This window comes from Alligator mississippiensis, chromosome 4 (genome assembly GCF_030867095.1).
Source record: "Alligator mississippiensis isolate rAllMis1 chromosome 4, rAllMis1, whole genome shotgun sequence".
Taxonomy (NCBI): Eukaryota; Metazoa; Chordata; order Crocodylia; family Alligatoridae; genus Alligator; species Alligator mississippiensis.
In genome coordinates this window covers 219,535,086-219,556,483 of record NC_081827.1, presented here as the reverse complement: position 1 = coordinate 219,556,483, position 21,398 = coordinate 219,535,086, and the positions used below count along the sequence as shown (strand labels likewise).

The following is a 21,398-nucleotide window of genomic DNA, read 5'->3' as shown; positions in this document are numbered from 1 at the left end:
CAGCTTCGGGCTTTTTGACTGCCTGTACCTAGCCCAGGAAGCTCTCTATATCATAACTTTATCTTCACAAAAAACAAACAAACAAGCTCGATACCCATGTAAGGACGCAACTAGGATTTGTATGTCTATAAAACAAAGCAAAGGTGAGATTGTAGCACATGGCTGCAATGTTTGTGCTAGCTAGCACAAATAACAATGGCAGTGAAGATGAGGTGGCACAGACCTTAATACAGGCTAGCAACCAGAATGGTCCCTTGAAAATATGCACTGTGGTTGTGCATATAAAAATACCCATCCTACCATGTCTTCAGCACTATTGTTATCCATACTAGCTAAATTAAACTAGCATATGCTACAATCACCCTATTTTTTCTGTGGAGACATACACCAATGTAGTAAATATAGAACTAGTACTGTAATTTTAAATGTCTAAGGGTATGGATAAGGATCTCATGGGATTTACAAAGACACCTAGGTGTCTTAGGTGCTTACTTCCTGTTGAAATCAAAAAGGAGTTAGGTGAGTACCCTGGGTAAGCACATTCAAAAATTCCCATTAGAAACTTCTCTGTATCTTTAAGCAATTATACCTCTTTGCAAATTGGGTCCTTAGTCTCAAGCTTAGCTTCTAAAATAGTTTTTATATGGTTTACCCTTGAAGCAATTTTAGCCTCCTTCTGATAAAACAGAGATACATCACCCCAGGCAACCTGCAACTTAGCCACTTGGCACTCTAACTTGTATTTTATACCTAGTTTCTGTATGTGCAAGAAAACTTGTCAATGCATAAAATGAACATCTTCCACATCATTTTACTTATTTGTAAGATTGTCCCAAGTGCTTGTGCTTTAATTAAAAAATCTAATTTATCTACAAATAAGAAACTATATTTTTGTGTATAAGCTATTTTTGCACAATTGCTTTATCAAAATACACATGAAAGGTGGCTTCAATGGGAAATGTGCATTACCTAAACACGGGCAGACAAGGTTCTTTCGGTAAAAGTGATATCTTTTATTAGACCAACTAAATGGTTGGCCACTGAGGAACAGAGGCCATGGGAGATGACAATAGGTGTGATAGGTAGGTGGGATGGGGGAAAGGGAAGAATGCTGATCTGGTAGCTAGTAAAATGTAGAGCGGTTACCTCGGGTTACTGGATGGCAGACAGGTTATAATGTGCCATAAATCCAATGTCTATATTTAGTCCTAAAGATTTACCTAAGCATGAACTTTCCTATTTTTAACATCACCACCAAGGACAATAATTTATCTAATAGTCAATGACTAAAGGTCAAATCCTTTTCCATTTATTAAATGTACTAGTAATACTTAGGCATCTAAGTGTGATCCTACTCCACCCTGCTTGAATGCCTGGAAAGTCATTAACTCATTCAATATTGTTTATCTTGGAATTAAAACAAAGTCACAAAAAGTGTCTGGAAACAGGAAAAGGAGGGACCCATCCACCTTTTGCATAACTTTTGGTCAAGGAATTGATGATCATACTTAGACATTTCAGTACCTATGAGCTGAAGTAGGCTCTGCCCTAGTATGCTATCATTTAGAATAAAAGGCCTGCACAGTCATCAGCACACCCACTATGTTTGGCTCAACCATCTCCCACCTCTGCACTGTCATCCTCATCTACCCAGAACTCATGATGATGAGGGAATTATAATGTAAATCTTTACTATGCTAAACCCACATGTACACATCCAGAGCCGGCCTTAAGGAAAATGGAGCCCTGGGCAAACTTGTATTTTGACACCACTCCCTGGCACCCCCCTCCACAGTGCCCTTTCCTCCCTCCCCCAAGTTAGCAGCACTGCTGCAGGCAGAGGCAGGCAGGCAGGGGCACAGGGTGCAGTCTGGCAGGGAGGTGGAGCAGCATGGTGTGCTAGGCAGGTGAGCATACAGGCACCACTGCTGCTGCCTGCACTGCCTGGCCCAGTTCCTCTTGAGCAGTGGCTAGAGGCAGGGGCCCAACTGGGCTGGGCACTACTCCTCCTGCCTGGGGCAGGTATTGGCCAAGGTATAGAATGGGGGAGAATGCTACTGTGAGCACGGGCTGCTCATACTTGTGTGTGCGTGAGTGTGTGTGATGCTCCCCAAGTGGACCACAGTGCCCACCCCTAAGACCGGCTCTTCAGGGAAGGACTTGACAGAGGTTAGGCAGGCAGTGCACTGAGGCTGATAGCTCTCACATTGTCCAATGTCTTTCTCTGTCTCTATTGCAGCTTGGGTTCAGTTCTCTCCCTTGCCCCTGTTTACCTCCACAGACTAAATGGAATTATACCTGATTTATGCCGATGTGAGGAGAAGCGAAGCATGCTCATAATGGTAGATACTGCACATACTATTTCTGTGAGTATTCCCAAATTCTCAATAGTCACGAACAGAAAAAGAATAATTTCACCTTGAGCTTATGTTCAAAAGGGCTGGTTTTCACAAAGGCAGATCATACAGTAAGCAGGAAAGAATGCATCCTTTTTAATTATTAATTAAGGTGACTTTTGTCCCTTGCACAGTAACATGTTTCTTTTATACAACATGATACCCAAAATGCCTCTGAAAAGCCTACCTGATTCAAATACTACGAACATACCGAAATAAAATGTGAATTTGTTTACAAAAACATAGCAATCAAAGTAAATCCAAAAGAGCTTTTCTTAAAAAAGAAAGAAAGAAAGAAAGAAAATCCAGATGCAACCCTTAATTACTGTCAAGACAGTAAACAGAGTAACCTCTGCAGTACACTGCAGTTCCTGGCCTGTAGGTGGAGAAAGGTCACAGCATTTCAGAGAAACATTGAGATATTTAATAATATTTTTAAGGAAAATATATTTCTTTAAGAGGAAATGAAAAGGCTATTTTTCTAGTGGTAAGAATTTCAGGGAAATGAATGCTTATCCGTGGCTAGAGACAGGAACAAAACGAAACTACAAAGTTCAGAACTGCATGTAGTACAAGGGCTGCTGACAGAAATAAAATGAAAGGTGCAATGGGATCTCATGCATGATCCTAATAATCGTGCTTCCTGCAATGCCATGTGCATGGTAGGAGATATGACTGTGCGACTGAGTATCAGATCCCATTACATTGTGTTGCTGGTGCAGAAGGAGCCTGGGATCATGATCCTGCTCCCCCCTGCATCAGCAAGCTGGGTTCCCTGTGCTCCCCGTGCTGTAAGCCCTGGTCAGCTGATTGGGGGTCCCCTGGCTAGAAGTGCTGGTCAGCTAATTGTGGCTCTCAGCCATGGGAGTGCACTTGCCCTTCTGTGGCTGGGAGCCCTGATCAGGTGATTGAAGCTTCCAGCCGGAAGACTGTAAAAGGTTTAATGCACTCCCCTGGCTGAGCGCTCCAATCAGCTGATAGGTGGTCCCAGCTGAGGGAGCACAGGGAAAGAAGGGCTTCATGTACTCCTTCAGCTAGAAGCCCTGATCCAGCTGGTGTACCCAGCCTCTGGAGCACACAAGAGTCTTGAAGGACTCTGGTGTGCTCTGGAGGGTGGAAGTGCAGACCACACATTCGATTAAAGGCATGATGAGAACTAGGCACAAAGATATTACACATATTTTATTTAATAACATTTTAGCTCATTCCTAGTTTTATCACACAATTAACTGAATGCATGTATGGCTGGGTCACTACTTAAGGTGCGCTTAACTGGTTAATCATGTCTTAAGTGTAATGTCTGCCGGGGGCCAGTTATTCCCCCAAACTTTAGACGTATTTGGATCCAAAGTCTTGTGTGTGTGGTTGTACAAATGAGTGACTGAATCCTTTGTGTTCCACTAAAATCTTAATGAATACCCCCACCTCTTCCTAAAACTGAACACAAATGGATTTCTCTCACTGCCCATTTGCTAAGAGCTAGATTTCAAAAGTATTTTTAAGGTGTCTAAAAAGATGCAGATAAGCATCTGATGAGATTTACAAAGTGCTCAAACCACTTAGGTGCCCAAGTCCCATTGGTTTCAATCTGCTTAGGGTAGATTATACTTGATATGTTTGAGAGGACTTAAAACTAATTTGCTGCTCTCAAGATACTTACAGGAAGTCTTTGGTTACAGCTTCTATGCTGATCACTTCCCATTTTCCTTTTGTGATAGGTGTTGCAAGCTAAAATAAAGGGAGAACAAAGTGGAAATGTAAATTCCATGCTGACCAGGAAAAATATCAGTCAGCAGTGACTTCTATGAGTTATTATTATTACTCACCCCTGAGTCATTTATATAATGGATGTGTTTGTAGCCGTCTGAATTGCTGAATACCTTGTAGTAGCTACCATTGTCAAGCGCAAAGTAAGGGGTAGACGGCTGAAACTGAAACACATGGCACAACTATTAGGGCAAATAACAGAAACCCAAGGGCAAATACTAACTCTACTTTAACTAACTTTGTAAATCTCATCATGAAGGCCTTTAACATTTGTTCTGTGCAACTCAGCAAATACGCTGCACAATACTTTGTCAATTCAGGGTGTCAAATCAGGGTGTTAAGCATGAGAAACTCGTGGCTGTCATTTGAAAAGTAAATATTCCCAAGTTATTGTTTTGCTGCTCTAGCAACAACATTTCCCTGTGACCTGCAATGCATGAACTTTCTCCTCCTTTCAGATAAAAGGCCTCCATGCATTACTAATTCTCCTGTCGCTTTAGACAAAATATCGCCTGTCCCTCCCTCCATCCACTTTTTAGTGGAGCTTACCATCCAATTGGACAATAGGATTATAGAAAAATAAAGATGAAAGGGACCTCACAAAGTCACGTAGTCCAGCTCCCTGTTCAATAAGCCAACACAGCTAAGTGCCTGTCCAAACAACTCTTGAAAATGTTCAGGAATGGAGATTGCACAACTTCTCTAGGTAGCCTGTTCCAATGCTTGACCACACTCATAGTCAGAAAGTTCCACCTAATTTCCAATTTAAATTTCTCCCACTGCACCTTGAGGCCCTTACTCCTATCCCATCCCCTTCAGTTACAGAGAAAAAGTCCATCTCCATCCTCTATAATCACTCTTCAGGTATTTGAAGACTGTTATCAAATCCCCTGCCAGTCTTCTCTTCTCCAGACTAACTCTCAGAGTTCTTGGTTGTAGCTGTGTTGGTCTAAGGCAGGGGCAGGCAATTATTTTGGGCGAAGGGCCTCTTACTGAGTTTTGGCAAGCCATTGAGGGCCACATGACAGGCAGCGCAGGGCAGATAAATATTCATTTTCTAAATTGTTTAGGGGCCCCGCGGACCAGATAGAATGGTCTGGCAGGCTGCATTTTGCCCACCCCTGGTCTAAGAACATAGGCCAACAAGGTTCTTTGGGTAGATGAGATAACTTTTATTAGATCAAGTAAATAGTTGGAAAAATTCTTCTTTGCAAGCTTTCCGGCACAAACACCCTTCTTCAGGGATTCAGCCAACTCTCTCCAATGCCTGAAAAAGGGTGTTGGTGCCCGAAAGCTTGAAAAGAACAATTTTTTCCCAACTATTTAGTTGGTCTAATAAAAGATATCACATTTACCCAAAGAACTTTGTCTGCCAGACTAACTCTGACTCTTTCAGCCTTTCCTCATAAATCATTCATTCCAGGCTTCTAATAATTTTTGTTGATCTCTGCTGGACTCTTTCCAATCTGTCCATATACTTCTTGAAGTGCGGGGCCCAAATCTGGGTACAGTACTTTAGGTGAGGCCTCACCGGTGCTGAAGAGAGCAATAGAATCACTTCCCTTGATTTGCATGTGATACTCCTGTTAACACAATCCAGTATGCTGTTGGACTTTTGGCACGAGGACACACTGCTGGTTCATATTTAGTTTATGGTTTACTGTAATCCTTCTCTTCAGTACTGGTCATTCCCTCACCTGTGTTTGGGTATATAAATATTCTGTCCTGGGTGAAAGACTTTGTACTTATTTGGTTTCATTTGTTTGGTTATGGACCATTTTTCTAGTCTACCCAGGTTATTCTGGATTTTAGCCCTACCCACCAGAGTAGGATAGAATAGAATACTGTGCATCATTCTAACACAGCTCTGTAAACTGGAGCTTAAACATGCTTGAATTTTTTTAATGAATTTTATAACAATTCACTATTATTTTGGTGTTTTATAAATTTTTCAGCTAAACTGAAGATATTTGCTGCAGAGCTTGCATTAGGACTTTTCAGTCCCTGGCCTCACTTCTCCAGTCCATACTACCTCCTCAAGAGATATTTTTTGCTTAGTATCGTGAAAAAATATTTCCTTAGTTTCTCAAAACCCTATTGCAACTTTACTTTACCTAGCTCTGATTTTTTGCCCAACTAGTAAGGACTTAGATTTTGACTAGTTGTCACCTGGAAACTCAAGAGTTTAATGAAGTCCTAAATGACCTTGGATTCATCTAGTTCTTCTCTGCTAGTCAAAAAAGTAACTCTAAGCATTTTAATTAGTGTCCTTTTATTTTTCACTGGCCAAGGACAATGAGAGAAAATATCTTACTGTAGAATCAAAAATACCTCCCTCTCCTCTCTCTTTCACACACATACAAATGCATGCATGCCCAGTCTCAGTGTTAATAATTGTCATTTTGACTTTGACCTTTTTAAACAGTTAAGATGTGACATAAAAAACCCCCTCAAACCTGCCAGTTTAATGGCACAAAGTCTCCCATTTTGCCCTCTTGCTTTCCACAACTGTTTACAAAGTTTGCAACTTGATCATCACATTGTCTATTTGTGGAGCCTTTGCTATGTCAAAGCAAAATGTGTCAGAATGAGGGCCTTCCTTTCCACATCAAATCTGACAGCCAGTGGGATGATCTCTCATCTTTGTACTGCGGGTGATTTCATCCCTGCTGTTTCCTCCCTCATTGCATTTTTTAAAACTTTCCTTTTTGACTTCAAAACTAAAGTAGTAACTAAAGCAGATAATGTAAGAAGAATGCAGGTATGTAGAGCATACTCCATGTTCTCACCACAAACTCTGAAACATGCTTCTGTCTCCTGATCTGGCCTTTTGGGTCCATCCTTCACTTCCCCAGATCATCTATGTAGCTCTTTCAGACTGTCCCCACAAACACAAATGTGTGTTTTCCTGGGGACAATGTGTACAGTTGCTATTTGTCCCTGGGGAACGCCCATGCTATGTTCAACTATGCTGGCCCCAGCAGCCTTACCTGGAGTTCTGGGGGCCTCTGGGAGCTGCAGCTGTGGTGATCCTGCAGCAAGGAGCTTGGCTGGCAGCTGGAGCATGGCTCCAGCTGGCCAGGCTCTGGTTTGCAGCAACTGGTGCTCTGGTTTGGGGCAGTCCAGTTTTTTTTAGGCGCAGGTTTTTTTGCCCCCGGGATCTCCTGGGGGCAATCCCCCTCCCCCCATGCTGCAAATTAGAAGTGCAGGGAACCCCTGCGTGTGCAGTGTGTGTGGCACCACAGATGTGTCTGCAGCACTGCATGCTGCACATCCATGCTTGTTTGGATATGCCCTAGGTGTCTACTGTCTACCACATGGCATTCAGTCCCTCTGAATCCAGAGGGATGCAGACAGTGTTCTGCTTGGCAGAGCTGTGTGAAAAATTTCATCTGGTTTGTTCAAATGTATGCAAAATACTCAGCAAGAAACTGTTTCTAAGAGACAGGGAGGTGAGGAGAAACCCACCAAGTTTAGAGTCTCAAACCTTAAACTGGAGTTTTGGACAGCTCCGTTGGAGAGCAATTCCATTTTCCATGTGTGCAGTTGATGGTCCAACGTTATGGAATAAGAATTGTTAAAAGGGCAGTACAAAAGTAGGAGTTCAGAAGAGAATGTTATCTTTACATTTCATTATCAATATGTTACTTAAATGCTATAATATAGAACCTGAACTCACTCTGCCAATCCAGCCAGTGTTGCTTTCTTGTTCATGCTGTTTTTCCTAAGAAAGAAAGAAAAAGAACCCCTAAACATTATGTTGATCTTCTCTCACAACTAAAAGTACAAACTTGTGGATATATTTTAATTCCTTCCAAATCATTTCTTATCTATCCTTTTCATAAATACAAATTGCCTGATACTTTTGTCCCATTTTTCATACCTCTGGGCACAGCCACGTTCCATTGTTTTTTTCAAAGTCACAGACTGTGAGTACAGAATAATTCTGAATCCTTGTGAGCCACTGCAGACAGATCCTTTCATCAGTTACCCATGTCACAACACTCAAATAGTGCTCCCTAGAAATAATGAAAGTTATTATACACTTTAAAGTCTTCTGTATTACTTTACTATAGCATAGTGCCTGAGGGTTCAGTGAATTCTACCAATTCAGGTCTTATATTTTAGTTTAATTTGACTTTTCAATACTGGTCTGCCTTACAATTGTTATATTGCATTGCAGTGCTTTCTGTTTATGCTTTGACTTATGTTTGCTCATACAGTAAGAACTAGACAGAGTCTGTACGCACCAGTGTCTTACAAATACTGTAGTTGAATATAAACAATGAAAATCCGAACTGTCAATAGTATGTGATAAGACCTACATTGTGCTTCAAAATGGTAAGTGTCTCAGATTTTTCAATTTTACCCCACAATTTCCATAAAGTTCTATGTGAACAGAGTGTACAGCAAAGTGGCAAACTGAAATATTGTGAGCTGGTCCTAAACTTTTGCCAAGTAAATTCTCTTAACTCAGACTGATGAATCATTGAGACCTTTAATTAGTATGAAAGGCCTGATTGTATAGTTACTTGTATACTAATTACGTAATCTCCAGAACATCATCCACCTAAGACTAAGAATCACAGATAAAAGCTTTCTTCTTTAAGTGAACTTTTGATTAACAGGGGCACCTCAGTACATCATAAGAAAGCACATGCAGAACTCAATGGCCGCATCCACACGAGCATGGACATTTGGCTCCCTGGGGACAAGTAGCAGCAGCACACCTTGTGCCACTGCTACTTGTCCCTGGGGAATGCCTATGCCATGAGTTCTCTGGTGCACGGCAGGTTACCTTGGGTGGGATAGGAGAGGCTGGGGCCAGCAACTGTGCTGGCCCCAGCAGCCTTACCCGAGGTCCTGAAGGCCAGGGAAGCTGCAGCTGCAGCACTCCTGCAGCTGGGAGCCTGGTTGGCAGCCAAAGTGTGGCTCTAGCCAGCCAGGCTCTGGTTTTGGGCAGTGCACACTGCCGCCATATGCGCCGCCCTACTTTTTTTCCACATAGGTTTTTATAACCCCAGGATCTCCCAGGGTCAATAAAACCCCTTGTGCTGCAAGGTAGCAGCACAGGGAATGCTTGAATGTGTGGTGTGTGGGGCCATAGACAGGTCTGCAGCACCACACAGCCATGCTCATCTGGATACAGCCAATGCTCTTACTTACTATAGTCTGTTATTGCTGGAAATAAAATTAGAAGGTACTCTTTTGTTCTGAAGGAGCACGTACTGAAGACTTTGTGAACTGAACTAAAGCAAATGTTTCTACAGAGCTTTGCTCTTATCTATACATTTTAGCTTAATTATTTTTTTGTTTGTCAAAGTTCATATTCGCTATGTCTTCTTCCCTTGACATTCAGTTAATAAAAAGCATGTGGAAGTTTCAGCAATTAAAGCACTTAACAGTTGGTGAAACCATAAATCCTTTCCCTCACCAAAAAATTGCTTCAGTGAGAACAATACATGCAGCCACAACTGCTACAACAGACTGTCCAACAAGTCACATTCCTGCTTCCCTGGCTACTTTTTTATCTATTTATGATTAAAGTGCAGGGCTTTTTTAGTATATAATCTTCATTTCTATATTACTGTGAGCATGGCACTTGATTGTAAAAGGGATTGCTAGCAGGACACCTGTACTCCATTTTCATTTTAATGTCCCATTTTCATAGTTTTGTAGAAATATGGCTCAAACCACAGGGAAAAAAATGAAATTTCAGGGAGGAGCATGCCTTTTAGTAATTTCAGTCAGAGAGCATGAGATGTCCCCTCCAGTTTTTGGATTTTTTTCACATGCAGTCTACATTGCATTATGATGAATTTAGTTTAATTCCTGCAATTACTGTATTGTAACTCTCTTTCCCTCTCTGCAAAGAATTCACTTCCCAAATTAATACAAGCTGATCTTCCTGGGGTCAAATCCATCCCTGTGTATTACAGCCCACTAAACAGTCCTATAGTAGCACTCAGCATAACATGGGACTAAATTTGGGTTTGAAAGATGGAGGGACCCCGTGCTGGGTCTCTGAAAAGGCATAAATTTCACTCACAATGGTAAGTAAGATCGCCCTTCTTGAATACGTTCTACCAGTTATGGGAATGTTCTAAATGCTAAGGACCAAACAGTTTACTTGGGCACTCAGAGCCTCTCTGAACAGTATTTCCTGGGTGAAATATAAACCACTATGTTTAGAAAAACCTCATGCAGAAGTGAGAAAAGAATACTGCCATCCCAGAAATCTGGCCTGCACTCCCCCTCCTCTCTCTTTCATCACAAATGTAGTAACATTATCTGCTCTTTGGGGCTAACTTGCCTTTCATAAATGGTGGGGGGGGGAGTGAAGGAGCATGACACAATTGCAGTCACTTTCCTCTCAGTATTTTCTGCACAGTCCTTAGCATAAAGATTCAAATTGCTTTACAGTATCAGGGTAAACATCCAGACTACAGACCAGATCTGGCCCACTAAACCATTTCTTTTAGCCTACCAGTAGTCTGGTGGGCTATTGGAAGTTGGGCAGTATGGTCTGCCACAGAATTCAGGGTCTGTAGACCCTAATGGACATGGCCATCAATGGCAGGACCCTTGATCTGTGCTGCCACTCAAATATTACTGGGCCCACAGTTCTGACGTGGCAGGAGTCCTTCACACACCAGATCTGGCTTAGGGCCCACTATGAGTTCAACACCCATGCACTATATCAACCATATGCTACTGTTTAATTGTTAAACTTTTTTATTCCGTAATTCTTGTAAGACAGGTTAGTGTGCATGGGTTCATGTATACACACGTACCAGGGGTGGGGTGCAAGGTTTTTAATAGTCACTGTATCAAGTGTTTCTTACACCTTAGCTGTATATGCTCACAAGCAGAATGAATTTAAACATCAGTGCTTTTGAACACTCTGAGTCCAGTTCATTGCTGTGTTAGTATCAGTTATATGGAGCTGCACTGGTATCAAAACAGGAGCAAACTTGAAGTGAATTCAGCTTTTGTGCTATCAAGCTGAGGATGCAGCTGAAAGGTAATGTGTGAATTATCCTTCCAAGCGAAAAACACAGTACTGGTAAAGAATCACAATTAAAACACACATACCATAAGAACTACTCACCCTGATATCTTATGTGGTACAGTAATCTCAGTGGAATTCAAAGGAGTAAGAGATTGGGTGTTCACTATAAATAATTTCACAGTAGGATTTCTAGCTCCTGCCTAAAAATGAAAATACCTCATATTATTTTTGAAAACAGCAAATACTGCCTAGTGATGATAAAGGATCTGTAAAACAGAGAAATCACAGTAAAGTACCACATAAACAGTGTGAAGTAAAACATCTGAATAAAACTTTGAGATGAGCACATACTTTTATCCTTTTAATAGGACATTACCATCAACTCTAGTTAAATACTGCTTCTTTCATCAAAATAAGCATTCATAATTGTATTCAGGATATTGTGGCCTCTGTAGCATTTGCTAATACATTATAAGGCTTACCAGAAAAGCTATGGCTTATTAATTGCTAGCAATGGTCAAGTCCTATCCCACTATCAGATACAACCACCCTTCAGGATTCAGAAATTGCTCACATTCCACAAGCAGAGAGAGGTAGTTAGCCATGTTAGTCTGAAGTCATAAAGGAGGCAGGGTGGAGAGATGTACCTTATAGACTAACTCAGAGCTGTTCAACTGGCAAGAGGTTAATCTGTGGCTCCCCAGGCTTCCACTCAGCCACCACTCCCCCTATCATTCTAGCTGCAGTAGCAGCCAGGATCCCTGGGCTTTCCCTTCAACTTCTGCTTTGTTCACCTGCCTAGGGGTGGGATACATCTCTCCATCCCACCCATGGGCAGTGCAGCATGCAGGAACTCATAGCTCACGAACTGAGGTTGGGGAGAGCTATATGGCTGGTGCAGTGCTAGAAAGTGCCCACCCACCCACTCACACAGCAGAGCAGGATCAATTTGTGCTGCTTTATTGCAGATGTCTGTTAGGTTTATGGCAGAAGAGTATGGTCAGCCCAAAAATGCCTGCATACTCCAGCTGCCCCAGGCAGGTACTCCCAGGTCTTCAGGGTCCTGATCCTGCCTGCATTTGCAAATTCCAATTCCACAGCATGCAGGATCAGGCTCCTGAAGCCCTGGGAGCACTTGCCTATGTTCCCCCACCTGATTGCCCAGGTGTCTGTTGACATTCCCATGCAGTCTTAGGGCTGATTGGCAGCCCCAGATCTGGGACTGTACTGGAGTGTCCAACTTGCTCCAGTGTGGTCTCGGGGGTGCATCTCTGTAAATGGGGAAATGGAGAGACACGCTCCAGAGATTCTTAGAGCACATCTGGGAACATTACCTGTTGTTCTGTAAAATCAGTGAATAGGATGATGGGCAATGCATTTCACCCAATGAAGTGCATCAGCTAGGCTGGGACACATCCCAGCCCAGCTGATCTGCTTCATTTGGCAGTCTGCTTCCAGCCAGAAAGACTTCTTATACTCCTAGCACACAGACATGGTGCAGCACTGGTATGAGTAAGCTGTGGAGTCTGTAGACTCCACCCATGATATCAAAGACAGAAAAGACTAGGAAACCCACTGACAATACTCCCCACACCTTCCTTTAAGAGGCAGACATCATAGAAGTCTATTAGAATTCATGAGCTGAAGTTGCAGTTTTGTAGAAGGTTCACAGCTTGGAGATGAGTCTGTCTATGAATGTGATGTAACACCCTAGACCTGAAAATGCATTTGCAAAAGGATATGCACTGGGAAGCAACTTTGGCCCTACAAGAACTAGACGTGCATATATATCGGTTGCATATCAGATCAACACCAATAAAAGGAAAATTAATATTATCGGCTATTGGCTTTTTTTCGCCATTGTAACTGATAATGTCACTGATAAATACAATATGCCTTCTGGCTGGAGCCTCAGGACACCGGGTATGTGCATGTAGCCACACACAAGAATGCAGCCAGGTAGCATAGAGAGTAGCGCCCTGCAGGTAAGTCTGTGGAGGGGAAGGGGTGTGTGGGATAGAAGGGTCATGGCAGGCTACAGATTGAGGCCCCTGCGGTGAGGGAGGGAGTGGGGTAGGGGCTGGGGGCACTGCCCAGCCAGGACTGTGAATGGGACCCAGGGCTGGGGCAGGGAACAGGACAGAGTGGCGGGACGCTCATCCAGGGGGCGTGGACAGGGTTGGCGGGGCACTCTCCACTGCTGTGCCTACCCCCTGGGGGAGGCATAGTGGGGGCATGCGTCTCCCCAGATATGTGCAAAGGGCAGATGCAGGCTGCTCGCTGTGGGCTCAGGGCTCTCTGCTATGCTGCCTTTCCCTCAGTAGTCTCATGCTGACCATGCATCCCCTGTCCACCCAGCAGCAGTAGGGGCTGTGAGTTGTGCTTCCCGCTGCTGGGTGGGCAGGCGGCACACAGCTGACATGGGGCTCCTGAGGGAAATGCAGCAAAGCAGACAGCTCCAAGCCCACAGCTGGCATCCCACATCCGCCCTCAGCCAACTTGGCTCCACTCAAGCATCCCCGCACTTAAAAATGGTGGTGGCAGTGCTTCAACTAAAGCTAATTTGACAAGCTTTAGCGCAAGCACCACTGCCACCATTTTTGAGTGCCAGGATGCTGAGTCCCTGGATGAGCTGCCCGTGACTCTGTCCCACTACCCGCCCCAGCCCTGAGTCCCATTCACTGCCATATGTGGACATCACCCCCAGTCCCTGCCCCACTCCCTCCCTCACCGTGGGGGCCTCAATCTACACCCCCCAGGCCCCTTCCCTTCTCCACGGCCCTTCCCCTCCACAGACTTACCTGCAGGGAGCTGCTCTCCACACTGCCCAGCTGTATTCCTGCAAAACAATTATTGGATCAGTATTGACCAATATGATTGGTTAATAATTGGCTCTTGGTATTGGCCAAGAAAATCTTTATCAGTGAACCCCTAACAAGAGCTTTTCTCACAATCACCATGTCTACTTATCAAACTTTCTAGAGAAACAACAAAACCTTAAAAAAAAAATCACACTTTCTTTCCAGGAGAAAATAAAATACTTTAACATTGCCAGATGCTATTGACTTCAGTAAGAGTAATCACAGCAAGCTGTTGAGGAGAGACAGACAATATTTTCGTTAGCAGAAAGTGATTAAAACTGAGACTATTCTCTTACTGAAACTGCTGAACAACCATATTTAATAAATAACACAGACCTTGGGATATGGGATTCTAATCGTCTTTGGATACTGCAGCGTGTCTTCTGAATAAAAGGAATACTCAATAACAGGAACTTCTGTATCATTAAACTCTGCATATGCTATAAAATTGCCATTTGGAGACCACCACAGAGCAGAGTGGGTGCCAAACATTTCCTCTGAAAGAGATGCAAATGCATTCTTTTGAAGCAATAGTTGCTGAGTTGGCTTCTGTATCTGAAATATCATTCTCATTAATTTTTACAGAGCTGTGCTGAAGTTCAACTGCTGAACTGTAGACTACTTACCTGGGCTCTAAAATGACATTAAATAAATTAATGCCTACAAATGATATACTTTTATGAAAACAATCCCTGATTCTGGCTTCATCAAAGACCTGTTCTGGACTCTTTATTTGTTTATTTATTCTTTATATGTTTAGGATGCTGCCATTTATCAAAGCATTAAATAATGCCTACATTTTAATGTATGGTAAGCTTCTAGTTAGAATGGCACTTTGGTTTAGTACAGGGGTTGTCAACCAGGGGTACTTGAGAAGGTCCTAGGGGGTACATGCAGACGGGCAGGGACGGAGCACCATCCCGTGCTGCCATGAAGGCACCGCCTGCCCTGCCGGAAGTGTGTGGGTAGGGAAAGGTTGCACACAGCGGCTGCCGCTGCTCCACACTCAACTGTGTGCCCCCGGTGTCTGGCCACGCGCCGCCACCCCCGGGTCCACATCCAGCCGCCAGGGGTTACATTGCTTCACCTCTGGCCGCTAGGGGTACACTGATCCAAAAAGGTTAAAAACCACTGGTTTAGTACACAGCATAGTGCCCTAGAAGTCAGGAGACAAGAGCCCATGCCTCGGTCCACCACTGACCTGTTGTGTGATATTAAGCAAAACATTTCAGCTTGCAGTGTTCCTGCTTCTCCATCTCTAAAATGGGAATAGTTATACCTACTCTCCTTATTTCTATGGAATAAAAATGTTATATATAATAAGAACTAAACTTCTCTTTCTTTTCTCCACATTTCTAACATTTTTTTAAAATTATAACAAGGAGTTTGCATGTTACCATATAAAATAAAATAGTTGTATGTAGTTACCTTCATAAACCCAATCAGGAATTCCGTTAAAAATTGTATTTTCTTCTCCATTTGTGGTGATTTGTATACTCTTTGCTCTTGGGAATTCTTTCACATAAATGTTATTATTCCACACATATGCCTACAAAAAAAATCTCATAGTTATTAAATAAATTATGGTTGGAATCCAGTGATAGAACAAGCTATATTTATTTCCAGCATCCTATTTCTTTGTCATTCAGATTGCAGGAACTGTCTTGATAGTTGCATTCTATTAAGTATACCGAGGCCACTTAACAAGTGAAAATATTCATTAAAATTCATTAGTACCAGAAAATATCATAGTAAATTACCTGGCCTGTGGTCATGAACAAAAATGTAGAAAGGACAACAACAAAATCACAAGGAGATGACAATACTTCCAACATTAACAGCATAAAACTATCTGACTTCTTCTGACAGAACTGTGTGCATCTATGCCTGGGTATGTTTGCGCACACACGTACTAAATATAGGCCACTGACTAACATCTGTATTGCTGTACAGGAATTGCACTGCTTATATACTGCACTTCTATTTACTAACCAATTTGTGACCAACAGGTGACCAGGATATATACTGGGTATCATTAGGAAGTGGATTCTCAGTCACTAAGGTACTAGAAAACAAAAAATAAAACAAAACAAAAATAGTTAAGACAGACAATCATTATAGTGTCATTTTATTGCAAAGCATTTACATTATATTAGATCAATTTTACATAAAGTTACTAACCTTGTAGTCATGTCATAAATGTGATATGTAGCTGTATATGAATGTCTCCAGAGCTGCAAGAAAGCCATTATTATTTTAAGAAAATATCCTCATCAAGAAACATTTTAAGGAGGTCTGCAAGTGTGTTATAAGTTAATGATAAGTGTTTGAAACCTTTACTATTTCTATTTCTGATGGGTGAATGGACCCATCAGCCATCCATGATCACTAGTGGGTCAGAATGTCCCCATCCATGGTAAAAACCTAGGGAAATTAATCAGTGAAAGATTCATTCTGAGTTTTCCTTTAAACTATCCTCTTTAATAGGAACTATTCACACACCAGATTTTTAAGGCCATGTGCTCCTCCAGCCTGGATGTTCCCAGGGATCCATGGTAAGACTGGAGCAAGACTTCCATACAGAGATGGCAGCTTCCCAGCCCCTTTTTACTCTGTCTCACTGGTACCCCTACTGTTTTAAAGCACTGTATCATGCTACTTTGTTCAACATCCTGATGTTTCTTGTTTTCTTGGCCCTTATATAGTTGCCTACCCAAGAATAGATAACACTGTTCTAAGATATACTATTTTCTATCCAGATTTTGTCACAGAAATCTATGGCCTCTACAGAAATCTCTCTCCCAGGTCTGCCTCTGGAAAGCTGTAGATTTTGAGAGTTTCAGTGGAAGCACTGTGTGGGGCCTGAGAATGGGATGGTATATCAGATGTACATGCAAGAGAGCTTACAGGATTATACTTTGTCCTCTACTAGGATATCAAACTAGCAGCCCATAAACTTGATTCATTATGACAGTCTGTGTGTTCTAACTCATCTCTGCTGTTAAATAATGTGTATACTTTTAAACTTTCTTTTTCCAGTTCAAAAAAATTAATTATCTAATTACAAAAACATATTTAAATATATTTTCTCTATGATAATTAATAATTATTCTATGAAAGTAGACAATTAGAAAATTTCCTCTTTGGTTTCTCTCTCACTTGAAAGGCATCGTTTTCTTGCTTTACCCTTTCTCATGTCCAAGGGCTTAATAACCAGTAGCTAAATGCCAGTATCCTCCTGATTTATGGATCTGTGCTAGTTTAATCTCTTGTTCTATGAGTTAATACAACGTATACTTTTCAATTTTGCAACTGTAAAGTCAAGCCATGCTTCCTACTCAGAAGGTAAGAAATGGCAAAATTAGGTTGATTGCCCAACTTTTATTAATCTAGTGCTTATGCCTGTTGATATAATCTATAATCTTGTAGTATTTTTGTCACAGGACTCCTACCTCATTCACTGCATAGGATGTATTATAATCTGAAGTTCATGATAAGATATTAAATTCTTTGCTTAGTCCATATTATTCAATGTGGCTATGCCTTATAGACTGCATACTCTTCCAACCCTGCTCTGAATGTGTAATTAATGACCTCCTCAAAGGCTCTCAAATGATGGGCTTCAGAGTGCACCATCAGTTCTTCAAAGGACAGCTGTGACACGAAGGGCTATAACTATCCCTAATTTATGGGTGAGGAACTCAGGCAGAAAAAGATGAAGGACAAACACATCCCCTAATTTTGGGTGCCAAATTTGAGATTTCTTGCACACTGTTTTTTAATGTGTTTAACATTATCTAGCTCTTCATGTGTTCCAAAGGGTCTCCCCCACTAGAAGCCTCTCCCTAATGTCAGGTTTACGGCGCTCAGGGAAATAAAAAAACCAGACGGGTGTTCAGCCAGGGCTCCCAGATAAAAGTCCACTTTTTAAAGGTCCAGGGCACTGTAAGCCTAGCACCAGTGTTGGGGTCAGGGCACCCCAGACATTTAAAAAGCAGGCATGTACCTGGGAGCCCCAGTTGTATGCTTACTTTTTTATGTTCTCAGGCACCTGTGGAAGAGGCACCTGGAGAGCAGGGATCTCCTGGCTTCCCCAGCTGAAGGTGCCCCCCCAACAGATGGCAATCACACAATTGGCGTTTGAGGAATTTTATGCCCAGTTCCTTGAATGACGCAACTTGCCATACACACACAGCATGGCTGGTCATACAATTTGGAGAATGGGGCATAACATTCCTCAGACTCCAATTATGTGTCTGTCTTAATGTCTGCCAGCAGCCTTACACAGGATCACTGCATTGCACTGCATTTCCTCCCAGTCCCTACCACTCCAACTCTTTTTGCCCAATCAGTCTCCAGCTCCCCTTTTCCCAGCACTTAGTCTCAAGAAGGGAGAACATACTAGTACCTTCTTATAGCCAGATTGTAGAAAAGCAAATTTTGTATCTGGCGAGAACATAGCTGTCGTAGCTCCAGCGTCTTTCTATCAAAGAAGGAAAGAGACTGGTTACATATATAAAGGAAACACATAAAAGGAAAGAATCAATGCAAAGTCTAAAGTGTACAATATATGAACATACTATTGTGGTATTTTTCAGAGTTTTTAAGACTGTTCCATTATCAGCACTGATGATCTGCAGGCTGCCATCCACTGTTTTGTGGACATATTCATTTCCTAAGGGAACAAGAGAGAAACTATAAATCAACACAGAGAAACCATAAAACAAAATGCTTCCCCAACTCCCTTGGGGAACTCAGTGCACCTAAAAAGAAAAGAAGCTCTACCTTATCTTCCAATTCCACCACTGGCCTATGAATGGGAAGGTGCACAAGGAAGAACTATGAAGCACCCTACAAAAGGCTGGAGCAGTAGGCATACCCTCGAGTCCCCATAGCAAGCAATGTGCCTTCCCATCGCCAGCAACCCAGGAATTTGCTGGAAGGTACAGCTGAACACTGAATCATCAGTCATCCTCATTCTGCTGTCATTACTGGCATCATTCTACAACCACACAAAAATAATTTAAAACTTTTTTCTTCACATACCAACTACTTCCATTCAGCTAAATGCAGCCTGATGTTCACATGGATGTCAAATAACAGAGACAGGCAGAAAGAGCACTTTATCAGTATTAGATGGATTACCTGAAATCCACTGCAAATTGTATCTTTTGTAGTTATAGCCATCACTCAGATAATCCTCTAAGGTAAATGTTCGTCGTGTGTCAGAGCTGTGAGAGCTACCTCCTAGAATAGAGACAAAGATTTGGATGCAGCTATGAACTACCCACCAAAGATTCATTACTAAATAAATCACAATTTAACTAACAAGTTTTTGGCTACCCAGATGTAAAGCATTAACAAAAACAAAACACCTGAGTTTTACTGCAAGTCAAGTTAGCCACAAGTGGGAGGAATCCCTGCTGACCCCATCTAGCAACCTCATGGTAAAAACCACAGGTAAGTCCCAGGGGAATTCTAGAGAGGGTGCATCTACACGTGTACTTTACTGCAGAATGGATTCATTAGTAGGGCTGTGCAAAGCTTCAGGTGCTGATTCAACTTGGAGATTTGGCCTGATTCGGCAGCCAAATCTCTGAATCCGAATCAAATTGGGAGACTCATTAAAAGGTCTGAATCAAATCCAAAGCCTCCAAATCGATTCAGTGCTGATTCAGAGAGAATCAGAGATTTGGATCAGCCAGGGAGAGGCGCACACAGCCAGGTGGCTACACGTTCTCCCACGGCTCCTCCGGCTGTGCCTGCTTCTCCCTGAGCAGGGGGAACTGCGGCAGAAGCCCCCATGGCTGCCCTGCCTGGCCCCATCCCCCACCCAGCCCCAGCCTCCCAGCGCTTAAAAAAGAAAAAGAAAAAAAAAAGTCCTGAACTCACTGGCTGCAGCAGTGGGGATCAGGGCCTCTGAGGGCTCATGGCAAAGCCCCCATGCACAGCGTGGGGCAGTGGGGAGCAGCAGGGAATTGCACCTGCCATCTGGCACCCACGTGGCAGCTGCTCCATGGTGTGGGGGCAGCATGCCTCAGCAGGGCGCTGAGCACTGTCTGGGTGCTGCGGCCACTGGGGCTTAGTGATACCGGGCTCCAGCTGACTGCTGGAGTTGTTCCTTGCAAGTGCACGGTGACAGCTGCTGCGTGGCTGCCAAGTGGGCGGGGGGGGAGGTGCGATCCCTGCTGCCCCCCACTGCCCCGCGCTTTGTTGGGGGGCTCTCCACGAGCCCCCAGAGGCCCCAGTTGGTGCTGCTGCCATCGGTGAGTGCGGGGCTTTTTTTTTTCTTCAAGTGCCAGGAGGCTGGGGACGAATCAGCGCCTAAACAGCGTTGAATCTCTGATTCTGATTCAGCCAAATTGAATGGGGACAGTGATCCGAATCAGCCAAATCTGAATCTGAATCCAATACTTCCCTATTCGCACAGGCCTACTAATTAGCCCTACAGATAAGCATCACAGTCTACACATTCACTGATATAAGGGAACAGTAAAATAATTAACTTCACTGTAAGAAAGTACTGTCAGGGACAGTACTGTCTTGCAGAGGAGTAATTAACTGCACTGAAATACGTGTGTTGAGACTGACTGGGAGTGTAAATTGTGCCCAGTCAGCCCAGCCAGCCAGAGGCCTGCTCTGCCCTGGCTCAAATTGCTGCTGATCTGGGTGCACATGTTGACATTGCCCCCGGGAACAGTTAACTCTAGCTTGAACTGTTCCAGAGTTTATTGCTTCACATTAATTGTACATGTAGATGCACCCATAGATGACTATTCTGCACTAGCTGAAAACAAAACCAAGAACACCTTTTTGGAAATGAAGACAGGTTCTTAATTTCTCTGTTCCACCCATCTCATGAAGTATGTAGACACTTGTTAAAAAAGAGAAAGAGGCAAAACTTACATTCCCTCCATTCTAAACCAATGGGGATTCAATCCACTTTCAGTACTCAGACCATTACTGCTTGATTTAAATATCATCTGACCCCAGCACTCTTTCATGCCCAGGGCAAGGGGTTGGATGTGATGATCTAATAGGTCCCTTCCAACCCTAAAATCTATTAAATCTATTGTACTCTTCAGGATGAAGCCCCTAAATATAGAAGCTCGAGATTCAAAGTGATGGGTAAGTCAGAAAGCCTAGATTAATATGATGCTACTTCAATAAGCAGGAAGGGGGGGGGCGTAAAAATGAAGAAGGACCAAAACATGTAGCTAAGCACTGTGTTTGCATACTGAAAGTCTCAATTAAATTCCTATCTCCCTGGGGCCTTGTTAAATCTTACACTGTGAGCCACACAAATGTTGATCATTGTTGGAATTTAGAGTAGCTCAAGTTCGAAGCAGTCACACATTCAGG

General features: G+C 42.9%; 1 protein-coding gene across 1 annotated transcript in view; it reads right to left on the bottom strand.

Annotated features, from left to right (window-relative positions):
- Positions 1-21,398, bottom strand: part of DPP4 (dipeptidyl peptidase 4) — a 61,341-nt gene that overhangs the window by 26,315 nt on the left and 13,628 nt on the right. Inside the window, exons 3-14 of the mRNA XM_059727338.1 lie at positions 19,182-19,283; positions 18,617-18,711; positions 18,445-18,519; positions 16,218-16,270; positions 16,029-16,101; positions 15,465-15,585; positions 14,373-14,533; positions 11,275-11,375; positions 8,047-8,182; positions 7,843-7,887; positions 4,223-4,327; positions 4,057-4,124 (exon numbers count right to left, since the gene is read on the bottom strand). Of these exons, the coding sequence (XP_059583321.1) occupies positions 4,057-4,124; positions 4,223-4,327; positions 7,843-7,887; positions 8,047-8,182; positions 11,275-11,375; positions 14,373-14,533; positions 15,465-15,585; positions 16,029-16,101; positions 16,218-16,270; positions 18,445-18,519; positions 18,617-18,711; positions 19,182-19,283 (1,135 nt within the window). The remainder of the gene's footprint in view (positions 1-4,056; positions 4,125-4,222; positions 4,328-7,842; positions 7,888-8,046; positions 8,183-11,274; positions 11,376-14,372; positions 14,534-15,464; positions 15,586-16,028; positions 16,102-16,217; positions 16,271-18,444; positions 18,520-18,616; positions 18,712-19,181; positions 19,284-21,398) is intronic.